We start from the raw sequence: 18424 nt of genomic DNA, 5'->3' as shown, positions 1-18424 counted from the left end.
GGCTTACTCTTAATCTGAAGGTTCACTTTGTTCACTGTCCTGAAACACTGAAGAGATAAGCACCAAACTTTAGTTAATTCTCCATTCATTTCATTCTGTTGAAGCTTAAGAAGTTAAAAATGGGATTCTAGGGGCTGGAGAGATGGTGTAGTGGTTAAGATGCTTGCCTGCAAAGCCTAAAGACCTGGACTAGATTTCTCACTACCCATATAAAGCCATATGCACAAGGTGGCACACACATCTGGTATTCATTTGCAGTGGCTAGAGGCCCTGGCATACCCGTCCTCTTTCTCTCTAATAAATATTTTTAAAAAATGGGATTCTAAGCGGGTGGCACACCCCTTTAATCCCAGCACTCAGGAGGGAGAGGTAGGAGGATCACCATGAGTTTGAGGCCACCATGAGACTACACAGTTAATTCCAGGTCAGGTTAGCCTGGGCTAGAGTGAAACCCTACCTCAAAAAAACAACAAAAAAGGGGAGGGGTTGGGGGATGCTAGTGCTAGAGAGATGGCTTAGCAGTTAAGGCCCTTGCCTGCAAAGCCTACGGAGCCATGTTTGACTCTTCAGAGCCCATGTGAGCCGGATGCACAATGTGGCGCAAGCACGCAAGGTCGCACATGAGCACAAGGTGGCACACACGTCTGGAGTTCAATTACAGTGGCTGGAGGACCTGGCACACCATTTCTTTCTCTCTCTCTCATTAAAAAAAAAAAGGCCAGTCTGTTGGGCTTGCCTCAAAAAAAGGGATTCTAGGGCTGGACAGATGGCTCAGGAGTTAAGGTGTTTGCCTGTGAGGCCTAAGGACCTAGATTTGTCTCCCCAGTACCCATGTAAGTCAGATGCACAAGGTGGTGCTGCATCTGGAGTTTGACTGCACTGGCTAGAGGCCCTTGCATACCCATTCTCTCTCTCTATCTGCCTCTCTCTCTCTAATAAATAAAATAAAATATTTTTTTTTAAATTGGGATTTAAGCAATAGCTGATACCTTGAAAAGCTGAGAATAAGCAGATTTCTAAGAGCTGTAGAAATGCTCTGAATGCTTACTTTTTTTTACTAGTAATTTGCATTTCATATAAAGAGGCAATTAGTTTAAAAATATTACTAACCTTTGTGACGGATATAAGGCTTTATATGGTCCCAGACTTTGGTCAGCAGGCTGAGTTTCAGGCGGTTGTAAGGAGCATTTGATACAAGATTTGCAAGGCACTAAGAAATATAACAAATAGCTCATCAAGAGGCCTGGCTAGGCCACACACACAAACATACTTTCACAGCATTTAGCTTACAACATCTTTGTGCTTAATGAAAATCAGTCTTTTAAAAAATACTTGTTTGAGGACTTCTGGTTAAGATGGCGATGTAGGAACCACGCCAAAGCAGCCTAGGGGAGGAAAAGAAACACAACAACAACAACCAGCAAAATGCACTTTTCTACTAATAAGTGAAGTGTATAAGAAATTACCAACAACAGCAGAGCAGGAGAGATCCACAGTGTCTAGAGCCCATGGAAGCAGGCAGAAGCGGCTCCAGCAGCGGCGGCAGCAGGTCTGTGGGACCACAGCTGCAAGCTTGGCCTAAGCCGCAGGAAAAGCCAGGTGAGGGGATTTTCCACTCACACGGGCCTCCGTACAAACTCAAGAAATGTGAAGGGAGGACCACAGCGACCAACAGAGGAACAGCTCATGAGGCAGAGAATCACATGGACCAGCGTGAGAACTAGAGCCAGCATCCCAAAAGGTAACTGGGATTATACCAGGTCAGGACCTGCCAAATAAGCCTGGCATATAGGCCTGAGCCAGAAGTGCTAAATGCACCTTCCATATCAGGATAAATTACATGTTAAGTTGGATGGATGGTCAGATTTGCCATTCTTAAATAAGCTATATTTTGGGCTTGTCATTTGTTGCTTCCTGATTTATAGTGCCTTTGTTTCCTCTTCTATGGTTCATTAAGGAAGGGTTTCACTTGGTCACAAGCTGGCTTGGAACCACCAACAGACCAGAAATATTAGCCTTCTAGTTAACAGGATTAAGGGTGTGGAGCCACATACATCCTACGGGACTGTGACTTTGTTAAAGGACCTGGTTGTCATAATATCTACTCTTGCATAAATACTCTGTGCTGGTTTTCATTGAATGTGTACACTATTTAGTTAAAATTTAGAATCTGCCTGTATTTTGTTCCACTAAGCCTACATGAATACTCTCATAGCAGGCAAACCCAACATCTAGGGTCACTTTTGTAGTTACTCTGAGAGTCTTAAGAGCCACACCTAGCACCTTAACCTCCCACCCTGAAGACATATAACATCAGATTGATTGATATATCTAACAATACTGCAGCTAATTAGATAAGCTAAGCGATTAAATTAATCCAAGATGCAAAAATATGTACATTATTACACAAGAAACACCAAAAATCAAGACAATATAAATCCTCCAAAAAGTATTAATGCATCAGAAATGACCTCCAATGAGAATGATTTAGAGAAAGTGCCTGAGAAAGATTTCAAAAGAATGATTATAAATATGTTCAAAGAAGTTAAAGAGGAAAATAAAGGAATGAAAGATGAACTCAAAGGAATCAAAGAAGACACAGAAAACCAAATACAGTCCAACAAAGAGAAAGACAAACTAATAGGAAAGAATGAATGGGAGTTTGAAGATATTCGGAACACTATGAAAAGATCAAACATAAGAATTCAGGGTATAGTAGAAGGAGCAGAATTTCACTCCAAAGGCATAGTAGGTGTTTTCAACAAAATCATAGACGAAAACTTCCCCCAAATTGGGAAAGAGGTGCCAATGTACATATAGGAAGCCTTTAGAACACCAGACAAAACCTGGAAAGAACCTCTCCTCACCAAATTATAATTAAACTACCAAACTTACAAAACAAAGAAAATATATTGAAAGCAGTCAGACAGAAAAATCAAGTTACCTACAAAGGCAAGCCCATCAGGATCACAGCAGATTACTCAACACAAACTTTAAAAGCCAGAAAGGCTTGGAGTGATGTATTCCAAGTTCTGAAAGATAACAACTGTCAACCAAGGTTACTTTATTCTGCAAATCTATCTATTCAAATAGATGGAGAAATAAGGACATTCCACAGCAGAAGCAGGTTAAAGGAATATTTGAAGACAAAACCAGCTCTACAGAAAATACTTGAAAGAATCCTCCATGCTGAAGAGAAAAAAAAAAAAAAGCACAAATACAAGGAACCTGGAAAAAACAAATCATACTCAAATACTATTTAATACAAAAGAGCAAAGGTAAAACTGGAAGAACTACAAAAAATGGTAAAAATATACACCTTTCAATAATATCTCTTAATATCAATGGTCTCAATGCCCCAACCAAAAGACATAGGTTTGTCTAGGTTAAAAAGCAGGATCCTTCAATTTTTTGCCTCCAAGAAACTCACCTTTCTACAAAGGATGAACACTATCTTAGGGTAAAGGTGGGAAAACAGTGTTTCAAGCAAATGGGCCTAGAAAACAAGCAGGGTTGCTATCCTAATATCTGACAAAGTAGACTTCAGTCCAACATTAGTTAAGAAACATAAGGAAGGTCACTTTATATTGATTAGAGGCATACTCCCACAGGAGGACATTACAATCCTAAACATATATGCACCTAACATGGGGGCCCCCAAGTTCATCAAACAAATGCTATTAGAACTAAGGTCACAGATAACCCCAAACACAGTTGTAGTGGGTGACTTCAACACCCCACTCTCATCAATTGACAGGCCATCCTGGCAAAAAATAAACAGAGAGGCATCTGGATTAAATGAGGTCATAGAACAAAGGGACCTAATGGATACCTATAGGACATTTCATCCAAATGCTGCAGAATTCACATTCTTTTCAGCAGCACATGGAACAGTCTCTAAAATAGACCATATATTAGGACACAAAGCTAATCTTAATACTGGAAAACTGAAATAATTCCTTGCATTCTATCTGATCACAATGGAATCAAATAAATCAATAGCAAGAAAAGCTATAGAGGGAGCATACACAAAATCATGGAAACTAAACAATACACTAGTAAATGATGAATGGGTCAATGAAGAAATCACAAAGGAAATCAAAAAATTCATAAAGTCAAATGATAATGAGAACACAACATACCAAAACCTTTGGGACACAATGAAGGCAGTCCTAAGAGGGAAATTTATAGCTTTAAGCCTATATTAAGAAATTAGAAAGGTCTCAAGTAAGCAACCTAATGCTTCACCTTAAAGCCTTGGAAGAACAAGGCAAACCGAAAATAAGTAGAAGGGAAGAAATAATAAAGATTAGGACCGAAATTAATGAAATAGAAACCAAAGAGAAAAAAACAAAAATCCAAAGAATCAATGAAACAAAGAGTTGGATCTTTGAAAGGCTAAACAAGATTGATAAACCCTTAGCAAATCTGACCAAAAGAAAGAACAAAGAGACACAAATTAAAATTAGAGATGAAAAATGCAGCATCACAACAGGTACCAGGGAAATAAAAAAAAAAAAAATCACAGGGATATACTGTATGATTTCCTTGGTTTATATGACCTACCTAAATTAAATCAAGATGAGATTAACCACTTAAATAGACTTATAACAAGTGTGGAGATCCAAGCAGTTATCAAAAATCTCCCAACTAAAAAGTCCAGGCCTAAATGTCCATTGTCCCCACTTTTATTTAATATAGTACTGGAAGTCTTAGCCATAGCAAAAAGGCAAGAAACACACATAAAAGGGATACAAATTGGAAAGGAGGAGATCAACTTATCATTATTTGCAGATGACAGGATTCTATACATAGACCCTAAAGACTCTACCAGCAAATTGGTAGAGCTAATAAACACCTACAGCCATGTAGCAGGATATAAAATAAACACACAGAAATCAGTAGTCTTCCTATATGCTAACAATACACACACAGAGGAGGAGATCAGAGAATCACTCCCATTCACAATTACATCAAAAAAAAAAAAAACAAACTTTGGAATAAACATAACTAAGGAAGTAAAGGACCTCTACAATGAAAACTTTAAAACTCTCAAGCGACAAATTTCAGAAGACACTAGGAAATGGAAAAGAATCCCTTGTTCCTGGATGGGAAGAATCAATATTGTGAAAATGGAAATCGTACCAAAAGCAATCTATACATTTAATGCAATCCCCATCAAAATTCCAATGGCATTCTATACAGAAGTGAAACAGCAATCAATCCAAAAATTCATTTGGAATCACAAAAAAATCTCGAATATCTAAAATAATACTGAACAACAAAAATAAAGCTGGTGGTATCACCATACCTGATTTTTAAAAATTGTTTATTTATTTATTTATTAGAGAGGAAGAGAAAGAGGCAGATAGAGGAAGAGAAAATGGATGTTCCAGGGCCTCTAGCCACTACAAATGAACTCCAGAGACATATGCCACCTTGCGCATCTGGCTTTATGTGGGTACTGGAGAACTGAATCCAGGTCCTTAGGCTTTGCAGGCAAGCACTTTAACTACTGAGCCATCTCTCCAGCCCCCCATAACTGATTTTAACCTATACTACAGAGCCATAGTAACAAAAACAGCATGGTACTGGCACGAAAGCAGATGTGTAGATCAATGGAACAGGACCCTAATGTAAGTCCAGGTAGCTATAGCCACCTGATATTCAACAAAAATGCCAAAAATACTCATTTGAGAAAAGACAACCTCTTCAGCAAATGGTGGTGGGAAAACTGGATATTTATCGGTAGAAGGATTAAGTCCAAATGGATTAAAGACCTTAACATCAGACCTGAAACTCTGAAACTGCTAGCGGAAAACGTAGGGGAAACCCTTCAACATACTGGTCTTGGCAAAGACTTTCTGAATATAACCCTAAGTGCTCAGGCAATAAAACCACAGATTAACTGCTGGGACCTCATGAAATTAAAAAGATTTTATACGGCAAAGGACACTGTGAATAAAGCAGAGGCAACCTACAGAATGGGAAAAAATCTTTGCCAGCTATACATCTGATAAAGGATTCATATCTAGAATATATAAATAACTCAAAAATTAAATAATAAGAAATCAAACAAACCAATTAAAATGGACTATGGAACTAAATAGAGAGTTCTCAAAACAAGAAATACAGATGGCATATAAACATCTAAAAAAATGTTCTACATCCCTAGTCATCAGGGAAATGCAGATTAAAACTACAATGAGATTCCATCTCACTCCTGTCAGATTGGCTACCGTCATGAAAACAAATGACCATAAATGCTGGCGAGGATGTGGAAAAACAGGAACCCTTCTACACTGTTGGTAGGAATGCAACCTGGTCCAGCCGTTGTGGAAATCAGTGTGGAGGTTCCTAAAACAGCTAAAAATAGATCTACCATATGAACCAGCTATAGCATTCCTAGGCATATATCCTAAGGACTCATCTCATTTCCTTAGAAGTACGTGCTCAACCATGTTTATTGCCACTCAATTTATAATATCTGGGAAATGGAACCAGCCTAGATGTCCCTCAACTGATGAGTGGATAACAAAGATATGGCACATTTACACAACGGAGTTCTACTCAGCGGTAAAGAAAAATGAAGTTATAAAATTTGCAGGAAAATGGATGGATCGGGAAAAGATTATACTAAGTGAGGTAACCCAGGCCCAGAAAGTCAAACGTCACATGTTCTCTCTCATATGTGGATCCTAGCTATAGATGATTGTACTTCTCTGTGAGTAGGAAGAAATCTCAGTACCAGAGGCCAGTAATCTAGAAAGGAGACATAAAAGGAAGAGAAAGGAAGGGAGGAGCGTTCTTAATAGGATGGTATTGTATATATGTAAGTAGAAGACTAGATTAATGGGAGTGAAAAGGCCTAAGTGAGGTCAAGGGAAGAGAATGAGTGAAGGAAAGGTGGAGGGAGGGCTAATCAAAATCTAAGAGGATATAAGTAAATCATATGGAAATCTACTTTTTTGGACAATGGGACACTAGGGAGTCATAGATTGTTACTATAAAATTTTCAGTGCTGGGGACAGGATACCTTCCAGTGAGTTTTTGGCCAGGGAGGTCCCTGATGCCACCAAAACATTATAGGCCATTGCCAAAGCCCGTGGTTTCCCACCAGGAATCGATGATAAGACCCTATTGCTGAAGACTCCACATACTTGGGCTGCAAGGCCACTGAGAAATCCTGCTGGAACTGAGCTGATAACCTCCTCCATGTAGACCAGCTGACAGAAGCTGGAAGAAGCCATTCTGCATGCAATTCAATGGGAGAGAGAGAAATCACCAGTGAAGATACTCAACAGTGGACACTGCAAGCCTTCTATTTGGCCAGCCAGGCCAAATAAGCCAACGGGTGCGATAGTGGCACGTCTGTCATGGTTGAAACCAACTGCCCTCTAACTGGACTGGAGGCCTGCTCCATGGGAGAGAATACATTCCTGATACTGAAAACCTAAAACAGGGGTAGTCATGAGCCCTAGGGGTGTAATGGCTGCTGCTGGCTGGCTAAATGTATATACTATGCTCATCAAACTGCCAGGTAAGCACTTCTCTTAATGCTCATACCATATATTAAAGCTACTCTCACTTTTGGTAGACAGCCTTCTCTTTTCAGATGGCAGTGACCTTGGTATGACTCAGAAGGCATCATGGTGCTGGGACAAAGTGACAGGAGTGCTCAGCACTGCAATTATCTCTATCACACCTTCCAAGGTTCAGGGTCCATTGTGAAAGAGGTGGTGGAAAGAATGTAAGAGCCAAAGGAAGGGTAGGATTCCTTACAACATGCTCCTCCAGACACAAAATGGCCTGGATATCTGTGACCTCACAGTGTCTGACACTACCTACACAAGACCATCATAATAGGAGGAAAAGATCATAACATCAAAATAAAAGAGAGAGTGATTGAGATGGGGAGGGGATATGATGGAGAACGGAGTTTCAAAGGGGAAAGTGGGGGGAGGGAGGGCATTGCCATGGGATATTGTTTACAATCACGGAAGTTGTTAATAAAAAATAAATAAATTATTAAAAAAAAACTTGTTTCAAACAATACTTTAGCAGTTTAAGACCAAAGTTGAAGTAGTACTTTTAGTTAATCACTGATTCGGATATACAGAGATTTGAGGTTAGGTTGGAAAAGCAGGCAGACTTCCAATCAGGGCATCTTGATTGAAATTATTACTTATATTTTTAGTTCAAGTAACTTTTAGACTACATAAAATGTTATACAAAACCAAAACCCAGAAGGCCTGTTTGGAGCCTTCAGGTGACTTCAGGTAACTTACCTTAATAATCTGGGTAAGGGTCTGAGAAGACGACTCTGCCACCAAAGCCAACAAAAGGCACCTGTGCAGCTCCCTAATGCTCGAAGCAATTGTCACCGAGAAGGGAGTGAAAGCCCTTTTATGGTCATTGGTGTCTTCAGCAACGGAAAGAAATTGCTTTGAGCCTTCTAAGATGGCAGACAAAACTTGGAGAGCGCAGGCACGTGTCTGAAAATACAGCATGATTCACACGATCAGTGAACAATCAGGAACCAATTTCCCTTCTTCCTTTATATATTTAATTTTCAAAATATCTAGCACCATCTTAATCAGGAGAATAAAGGCAGTAGAGTATCTATCAGGTCCTGAAGGCAGCAATGAATTAGGCCATTTTCAACCCACAGCTACAAACAAATTCTGAAATCAGACTGCCATTAGGTTTTCTTATAGCAAGTCTTCCAACACCATAGCACAAAAGTGTGGAATCTTCAGTATGAGAATCATTTGAAGGTTAGAGGCCCAGACAGCCAAGCATGAGATCAACTAAAAAGACAGAACTATATATATCATCTGTAGGGAGAAAAAGTACGCACACCTAGAGTTTGCTTTATGTTAAAATCCTGGGCATAATCCACTCAGTCTGCTGTGAAGATCTGAGAGCTCAGTGTTAGGAAGGACATTAGGACCTTTGAGTGTATTCACCACTGACAACCCAACATTTAGATATACTTTTAGGTATAGGAGATACCATTGCTTGCAGTGAGCATATTGGATAAAGGAAGGAACACTATTAAGTATAATATCATGAATGGAAAAGGAAGCAAGTACACCTTTGTCATGAAATGCTGTATGTCAGGAAAAGGGTCACTGCATTCAGAATTTCTTTATAAGGTTAAAGAGTTACTTGCAATTGGTATTCTGATGATTCTGTGGAACAAAAAAATAAGGAATGAGGAGTCAGGAGATAGTTCAGTTGGCTAAGTGTTAGGCCATGTAAGCACAGGGACCTCAGTTTGATCCTAGCGTCCATGTAAAAACTGCAATAGTGTCCTTGCCATCCCAGCGCAGGGCAGGAAGAGGCAGGTGAATGGACCTGCAGGTCACTGACCAGCCAGTCTAGCCTACATTACAAGTCCTAGGCCAATGAGTGATCCTGTCTCAAAAACAGCAGACAGGGGACTTGAGGAATGACACCTGAGGTTGTCATCTGGACTTTATATGCATGTACACACATAATTACAAAAGGAAATAAATGAAAGCCACTTTAGGCAAAATGGAATCTAAGAAATAACTGCAGATCTACTTATCTACTAATACTGAATAATACTGTGCCCTTTTTGGCCAACTCACCTAGCAATACCAACGAAACCCTTTCAGGTCATATTTCTTGTAAGCAGGGAATCCACGTTGCTTTTCTAGTATGTAACTAAATCTTTACACACTACAAAGCAAATCTGACTTTAACATGAAGAAGGTTATTCAAAACGCTTTCAACCTACCCAAGTATCAAATAGCTTCTGCTGGCCTTTTGAAAAGTGGAACAGTAACATGGCAAAGATGTACTGCTGTGGAAATCAGGTCGAGTGGGCAGCATGAGCTTTCAGAATTAAGCTAAACACTGACAATGTATGGGGAATTACATGTGTGAAGCATGGGACCACAAAGAATGGTCACCAGGAGCTGGTGAACTTTCTCTTTGAGGGGCCAGCAGTATGTAGTTTGCATTTTAGACTTTTCAGGCCAGAGTTTCTGTCAGGACATACAAGGCAGCTTTGGTAGCACAACACTCCATGAAAGAACACATGTGGCCACTCTGTCCCAAACCTTACTTATGGCCCATGCATCCCAACTTCCATGTAATTTCACAATGCATGACATTTTATTCTTCTTTTGATCATTGAAAAAAAATGTCAGACATGGTGGCTCACGCCTTTAGTCTCAGCACTCTGGAGGCAGAAGAAGAAGGTTCACTGTGAGTGTGAGGTCAGCATGAGACTACATAGTGAATTCCAGGTCAGTCTGGACTAGAGCAAGACCCTAACTCAAAAACCTAAAAAAACTAAGTCAGCCGTGGTGGCGCACACCTTTAATCTCAGCACTCAAGAGGCAGAGGTAGGAGGACAGCCAAGAGTTTGAGGACACCCTGAGACTACATAGTGAATTATAGGTCAGTCTGAGCTAGAGTGAAACTCTACCTCAACCACCAAAAACAACAAACAATAAAGCATTTAAAAGTGAAGGTCTTATTTGAAGGTCATAAAAAACAGTCGGTACATGGGCTAGGTTTGGTCTACAGGCTGTAGTTTGCCAATTGCTGACTAGATGGCTGGTCTGAGTGGAAAAAGACAGGTGTTATGCTAAACCGTCATTTCTTTAAAAGGCAATTCAAAATCCCAATTCCAGCAACTCACAAACCCTCCAAAATGAAAAATCAAGTTGGAGAAAGAAATAAACTAATGTTCAGAAAGACAAAAAAAACTTGCTCAATTAACTATGGTACCCTAAGAGGGAAAATACCCATAATCACAGATGGGAACAAAAGAAATGTCATTTAAATTATATTCTTCCCACCAAGGTATAAAAATATATATAGCAAAATCATTTTTGTCACAGTAACGTTAATTCCTGTTAAATCCTGTTTATCCTATCTTTGTTGTGATCAAGTACTTACTTATGACACTGAATCTGCCATAAATTTGGTGTCAGCTGTTCACGTATCCGTGTTTATCATCCTGCCTGCTAGTTCTAACTGACACTTTCCACACCCCGCCCCGAAGTGCAAGCACACTATAAGGGTGCAGTGTTCCGGAAGCGTCCTTTGTTGTTTCACTGTCTACTTACTATGATAAATGTCAGACTTTTCAATCTCCACCTGCACCATGTGTGCTTAGCTTCTATACTGTGTTGTTTCACCCCTTGGACATAGTTTTGGCAGTTTTATTAACAAAATAGACTGTTTATTTAAAAAATATATTTTTATTTATTTATTTGAGAGAGAGAGAGAATTGGGTGCACCATAGCCTCCAGCCACTGCAAACAAACTCTGGACACATGCACCATGCACCATCTTGTGCATCAGGCTTATGTAGGTCCTGGACCTTTGGCTTTGCAGGCAAGGGTCTTAACTGCTGAGCAATCTCTTTAGCTCTAGACCTGTCTTTACTTAAGAATGTAAGAGAAATGTTTGTTGAAGCCAGGAATACACTTTTAATCCCGGAAGTCAGGAGGCAGAGGTAGGAGGATCACTGTGAGTTAGAAGCTAGTCTGAGACTACATAGTAAATTCCAGGTCAGTCTGGACTACAGTGAGACCCTACCTCAAAAACAAACAAACAAACAAACAAACAAAAACAGGTTGGATAGATGGCTTAGTGGTTAAGGTGTCTACCTGCAAAACCTAAGGACCCAGGTTCAATTCCCCAGGACACATGTAAGCCAAATGCACAAGGGGTCGCATGTGTCTAAAGTTCATTTGCGGGAGGCCCTGGTATGCCCACTCTCTCTCTCTATCTGCTTCTTTCTCTCTCAAATAAACAAAAGGAAAAAAAAAAAAGAGAAAACAACAACAAAAAAGAAATGTTTGTTGAAGCCAGGCATAGTGGCACGTGCCTTTAATCCCAGCACCCGGGAGGCAGAGGTAGGATTGCTGTAAGTTCGAGGCCATCCTGAGACTTCATAGTGAATTCCAGGCGAGCCTGGGCTAGAGTGAGACCCTATCTTGAAAAATCACAAAAAAAAAAAAAGAAATGCTTATTGAGATAGCCCACTCTTAAGTTGTTCCTCTGTTTTATGTGTACGGCCCCAAAATAATTGTGGAAGGGTGATCAAGTTGGCTGGGGTGGCACTATTGAGAGTCCATGTATTTTAGGGTATTGAGTTTTCTTCTTTGGTTTTGTGCAAGTACTGAGTGTTGGGGATCAAACCCACCAGACGTTTGCTCTAAGTCTCACTGTGGGTAATTCCAAGCTAATATTTAGTAAACATCCCTTGAATACAGTAATTTTATTTGTTATTATATTCAACTCATTTTAATCATTTCTCTCATCTTTTTTTTTTTTCTCTTTAAGAAGCATGACTCATTTCTCTGTCTGTATCAGACTTTCAAAGGCTTTTGCACTATATCCAGGAAATCTGCCAAAGGAAGTTCCACAGCTTTTCCTCACTGTATCTTAAAACCAGCATATTTACTTAAATAGCAGTAATGAACCAATGGGGTGGGTAAGACTGCTACATATCATTTTCTTGGCACTTTAAGTCAAACATAAATATTTTAAAACTAAAAATGTGAAAATTATTTCAATTCATTTTCATCAGATATGACCTCACAGCTTCTGTTTTCCCAAACTCACATGTCCCACATCCCCTTGGGGGACAGCTGCAGTAGGTGATTAACTCAGGCTGCTACTTGCCCCATAGCACCATCTCCTTGGACACTGATGGCAGTTCTCTCTAGCTGGAGAATCTTCAGCTATATATTTTAAAATCATTACAGTAGTTTTCCTTTCAATTACTTCAATGGCTTCATTGCCACGACTCATTTTCCATTTTCTCCCATGTTCTCATTCATTATTGATTCAGTCAAGTTGCAAATTTCTGTTGGCTTTACTACTTAGGATACTGAGTATCTGAAATACACCACAAGAATTTTTTGTGTATGATTAAGGCTAACATAAGCATCTTCTAGAAGTTTTCTTATATAATATTAGGCTATTAAAGAAAATGACCACAGTGTATTCTAATCTCTTGTGGATTATTACCTCTCTCCTTTTAAGGAGGAACCTTAAAAGTGGGAAAAATGTACTAAAGGCTTAATTAAAACTATTCACTTTTAGTGGGTAGTTGGGTTCCTGAGAAACCCAGATGCTATTTAGCATGACTTTTAAATGTTCATTAATGTTACAGAACTCCAACAGTAGACTACCTTCCTTCCTTGGCTAAGAGTTAACTTCTAGAGACACAGATACTTGATCAGCCATGGGATACCTTGCAAGGAAAATCAAAGAAAACAATAGGATCCCATTGTTAGAAATATGTGTGTATGTATATGTATGTATGCATGTGTGTGTGTGTGTGTGTGTGTGTGTGTGTGTGTGTGTGTGTGTATGGCTGGAGAGATGGCTTAGCGATTAAGCACTTGCCTGTGAAGACTAAGGACCCTGGTTCAAGGTTCGATTCCCCAGGACCCATGTTAGCCAGATGTACAAGGGGGCGCACGCATCTGGAGTTCGTTTGCAGTGGCTGGAAGCCCTGGTGCGCCCATTCCCTCTCTGTCTCTTTCTCTCCCTCTCTCTCTGTCACTTTCAAATAATAAAAAAATAAAATAAAAATGAACAAAAAATATTAAAAAAAGAAATGTGTGTGTGTGTATGTATGTATGTGTGTGTGTATATGTGTGTGTGTGTGTGTGTGTGTGTGTGTATGTATGTATGTATATATAATTTTGTGCTTTTGTAAAACACTATGGGGACTTTTCTAAGCCTTGTATGTCCTTTATAATCATGCACCATGTTCTACTGAGTTAATCCATTTTCTATTTTTTTTATTATGAATAACACAGCAATCAACATTTTCAAAATAACAGGGGAGGCATAGTCTTAGTGGAGCTCACAAGATACACAGCAGTTAGAGTTCAGTGTGCTTAGACTTTAAGAAAGTCCTGGGGAAGGATGCAATCTTAAGGTGTTATCCATAGATGACTGAACCCTACTCTCTTCCTGCCCATTAAGGGATCTCAAGTCAGAACCTGGGACAGTACTAAGAGAAGCAGTATTCAGAGATTATCAAAGAGGGCAGAGAAAGAAAAAGACATTTAAATTTCTCTTCCTATTATAAAGCTTAGACTTTAAATGCTCTTACCTTTGGAGACGGATCTTTTAATGTGAGTGTCATTAAGGACACAGACTGTGGGCTTCCAAGCTCAGGCGTATCAGGAACAAAGGCTGACCAGTAGCCATACAGAACTTTTTTTTCTATTGATTTTATAGTAGAAAGAAAGCAAGCTAGTGCTCCTTGGCGAACTTTGGCTTGGTATGACCTTTCACAGGAAGGGAAATAAAAGATTTTAAAAGTTTTTTTTTTTTAATATAAATATGGGGCTGGAGAAATGGCTAGCAGTTAAGGTGCTGGCCTGCAAAGCCTAACAGCCCAGGTTTGATTCCCCAGTGCCCACGTAAAGCCAGATGCACAAAGTAGCACATGTATGTGGAGCTCATTTGCAGTGGCTAGAGGACACTGGTGTATCCATTCTCTCTCTATTTTCAGATAAATAAAATATATATTTTTTAAATGCTAACATAGCTGGGCATGGTGGCACACACCTTTAATTCAAACACTTGAGAGGCAGAGGTAGCAGGATCACCATGAGTTCGAGGCCAGTCTGAGACTACATAGTGAATCAAAATAATTTTTTTAATTAAAAATGCAAACATAACACTTGGGAGGCCAAAGTAGGAAGACTGCTATGAATTCAATGCCAGCCAGGAGCCAGAGTGAATTCCAGGTCAGACTGGGCAAAAGTAAGGTCCTTGTTCAAAAAAAAAAAGCAAACATGAAATATTACTTATTTTACCCAATTAAATGATATATTGAGAAATAAAGTATTCTGAATATTATCTAAAGAACTTACCATGATATTCAAGATTTTTTTCAAAATATGATCAAAACACATTAAAGCAATTTACTTATAACAAGGTTTAAGGCTGACAAAAACACAGAGAGTAAGAGTGTAATACTTTGATTAGTAAACCAGTGTTAGATATGAAACACTGCAGGGCATCCACAATCCATTCAATAAACATCCCCTGAATGACTTTATGTAGGTCACAGGGCTGAGGTGTCACACACACACAAAGCCCCTGCTGGACAAGCTTATCAATGATAACAACAGATCCAAATATAAGCTACAGGTGACAGGTCACAGGTGAGAGGAAACCTAAGCCAGAGTCGGGGGAGCTGGAGAGTTTTCCAGAGAACTTGCTTTCTGAGCTCATTCTGAAGATGAGTAGTGACTAACAAGATTTAAAGGCAAGAAAAAAGCATCTGTGAGGGAAAGAAACAAAAGCAGATCAAGATTGCAAGCAGCAGGCTGTAGAGAGAGCCCAGTAATAAAGCGCTTGTCTTGCAAGCATGAGAATCTGAGTTTGATCCCCAGTATACACATAGAATGCTGAATGTGATGGTGCTTGCCTGTCATCCCAGCTCTGGGGTGGGGGTGGAGGGTGGAAATAGATAGACCCCAAGAGCTCTCTGGCCAGCTAGTCTAGCCTGATTGGTGAGCTCCAGGACAATGAGGGACCCTGACTCAAAAAAAGGTGGACATGGGGGCTGGAGAGATGGCTTAGTAGTTAAGGCACTTGCCTGCAAAGCCAAAGGACCCAGGTTCAATTCCCCAGGACCTACATAAGCCAGATGCACAAGATGGTACATGCATCTGGAGTTCATTTGCAGGGGCTAGAGGCCCCGGCATGCACGCGCCCTCGCGAGCTTTCTCTCTCAAATAAATAAAATTAAATTTAAAAAAAAATGTGGACATGGGCTGGAGAGATAGCTTAGCTTTGCCTTCGAAGCCTAAAGACCCATGTTCAACTCTCCAGATCCCATGTAAGCGAGATGCACAAAGTAACGCAATTGCACGAGGTCGCACATGCACACCAGACGGTGCACGCATCTGGCGTCTGACTGCAGTGGCTGGAGGCCCTGATGCGCCCTAAAAAAAAAAAAGGATCAACAGGGGCTGGAGAGATGGCTAAGTGGTTAAGGCACTTGCCCACAAAGTCTAATGACCTAGGTTCAATTCCCCAGTACCCACATAAAGCCAGATGCACAAAGAGGCTCACACATCTAGAATTCATTTGCAGTGGCAAGAGGCCCTAGCATGTCCATTCTTTCTCTCTACTTGCAACTAAATAAAAATATTTTTCAAAAAATGGTGGACAGCATACCTGAAGAATAACACCTGAGGTTATCCCCTGGCCTCCACAAGACACACATACACGTGCACCTACACACACATACGTATGGGTACAAATGCACACACACTCTTACGCGTGCATGCGCGAGCACATACACACACACACACACACACACACACACACACAGCAAGCATGGTCAAAGTAATGCAAAGCCCCACATGAGTAAATCTTCAAGTTCAATTACACACAGCTGTCAGGTTTCTAAGCAAAGTTACAAGGCTGCATGCAACGTGGGGTAGAAGGCAGAATAATGTAACACATACAACTACCTCATTTTACTCTGCATGCCTCCTTCTGCATCAGAATAGTCGGACTCGCTGCTGCTGACCCTCTTCCAACTCGAAGAAGCCGATGGCAAGGAGCCTTGCTCTCTAGCCACGGCTCTACTTGGGTCCACGGGCAGACTCCCGATGCCCCGGGAGCAGGAAGGCCTGCTCTCCTCACACACCCGGACTCTGCCCCGGGCTGTGGCTGCTTCCACCTCACTACTGGATTCCTCCTCCTTGTCTTCTTCTTGCTGGGCTTTCTTTGCTTTTACTTTGTGTTTTTTCTTTTTGCTCTGATTTTAGGGACAAACAAGGACATATTTCAAAATAATGTTTCACTGAAATCATGGTACTTTCTCATTTGAAAGTGACTCAGTATGTTTCCAACATCATTGGAAGAAAAAAGAAAAGAAAAACGTGCCATGAAGCAGGCATGATGCTCAGTGTATGCAACTTCCTATACTGTTAGAAATAAGGCAGGAGGCCAGGGACAGAACAAAAAACATGGCCTGGGTTTAAACGCTAGCTCAGTGACTCTGGGCAAATCATTTGGCATCTCTGAGCTTGACCCTCCTCATCTGTAAGAATGAGTTAAGCTCACCAACCTAGCACTGGTGTAGTGAGAGCAACAAGCCTTCTAAGTAAAAGCCAGCATCTTTCTGTTCTCTGTATCCTTCTTTCACGTCATTCTGCTAGCTAAGAAATTTCCATTGTCTATGAGATAAAAACCCTGAACTCCTTAGCATACCATACAGGACCCCTCCACACATCTGGAACAAGTCCTGCTAGGTAACATGAGTGACATACACTACTATTCTAGGTGTTTATGCAATTTCTTTTTTTTAAATTCTTTGTTTTATGTTTACTTATTTTTTTGAAAGTGACAGAGAAAGAGGCAGAGAGAGAGAGAGAGAGAATGGGCACACCAGGGCCTCCAGACACTGCAAATAAACTCCAGACGCATGTGCCCCCTTGTGCATCTGGCTAATGTGGGTCCTGGGGAATTGAGCCTCGAACTGGGGTCCTTAGGCTTCACAGGCAAGCACTTAACCTCTAAGCCATCTCTTATGCAATTTCTACTCCCCTGTAATAAATGCTCTTCTCCTTTTCTCTGTACTATTGAGTCTCAGTTTAGTTGCCATATCTTTCAAGAGTCCCTCTCTTCCTTCTCATCTGTATTGTACCCACACATGTGTAAACCCCAGGTTCTCTAATGGAAACCTGAGGGAGGAGACAGTTGTCTAGAAAGGCTCGGAACCTTGCTGGCTGCAAAAGTGTGAAGACAATGAGCTGACAGGCAGGTGGGCTTCTATGGATCTAGATAAAAGCTGCCAAATTATGGCTCAAAGACCATATGCAGCCCAGTCCAAAGCCTGTTTCTATAATGAAAACGTTACTGGAACACAGCCATGTGTACCAACCTCCCCATGAAACCTGGCAGCTTTTGCCCTAGGATGACAGAGGTAGAAAATATTTACCAGGGCTGAAGAGATGGCTTAGCAGTTAAGGTGCTTGCCTACAAAGATAAAGGACCCAGGTTCGATTCCCTAGGACCCACATAAACTAGATGCAAAGGTGGCACATGCATCTGGAGCTTGTTTGCAGCGGCTGGAGGCCCTGGCATGCCCATTCTCTTTCTCTTTGTCTCACTCTCTTTCTCTCTCAAAAAAGTAAATAAAAATAAAATATTTAAAAAAGAGAGCCAGGCGTGGTGGCACATGCCTTTAATCCCAATCCCAGCACTTGGGAGGCAGAGGTAGGAGGATTGTCATAAATTCGAGGCCACCCTGAAACAAAAAAAAAAAAAGAAAAAGAAAGTATTTGTGAGCTAGCTAGCCCTTTACAGAAAAAGTTCCTTGATCTTTCTTGGATTTGAGAAGTATAGGGATGGGGAAGCATGGCTTCAGACATAATGTGAACGC

General features: G+C 40.6%; 1 protein-coding gene across 1 annotated transcript in view; it reads right to left on the bottom strand.

The window, feature by feature from the left end:
• Positions 1 to 18424, bottom strand: part of Heatr6 (HEAT repeat containing 6) — a 44557-nt gene that overhangs the window by 15686 nt on the left and 10447 nt on the right. The window contains exons 8-11 of the mRNA XM_004664472.2: positions 16506 to 16795; positions 14123 to 14300; positions 8289 to 8495; positions 1111 to 1210 (exon numbers count right to left, since the gene is read on the bottom strand). Coding sequence (XP_004664529.2) covers positions 1111 to 1210; positions 8289 to 8495; positions 14123 to 14300; positions 16506 to 16795 — 775 coding nt within the window. The remainder of the gene's footprint in view (positions 1 to 1110; positions 1211 to 8288; positions 8496 to 14122; positions 14301 to 16505; positions 16796 to 18424) is intronic.

This window comes from Jaculus jaculus, chromosome 9, assembly GCF_020740685.1.
Source record: "Jaculus jaculus isolate mJacJac1 chromosome 9, mJacJac1.mat.Y.cur, whole genome shotgun sequence".
In the NCBI taxonomy this organism is placed as follows: Eukaryota; Metazoa; Chordata; class Mammalia; order Rodentia; family Dipodidae; genus Jaculus; species Jaculus jaculus.
This window is presented reverse-complemented; position numbering and strand designations above follow the sequence as displayed.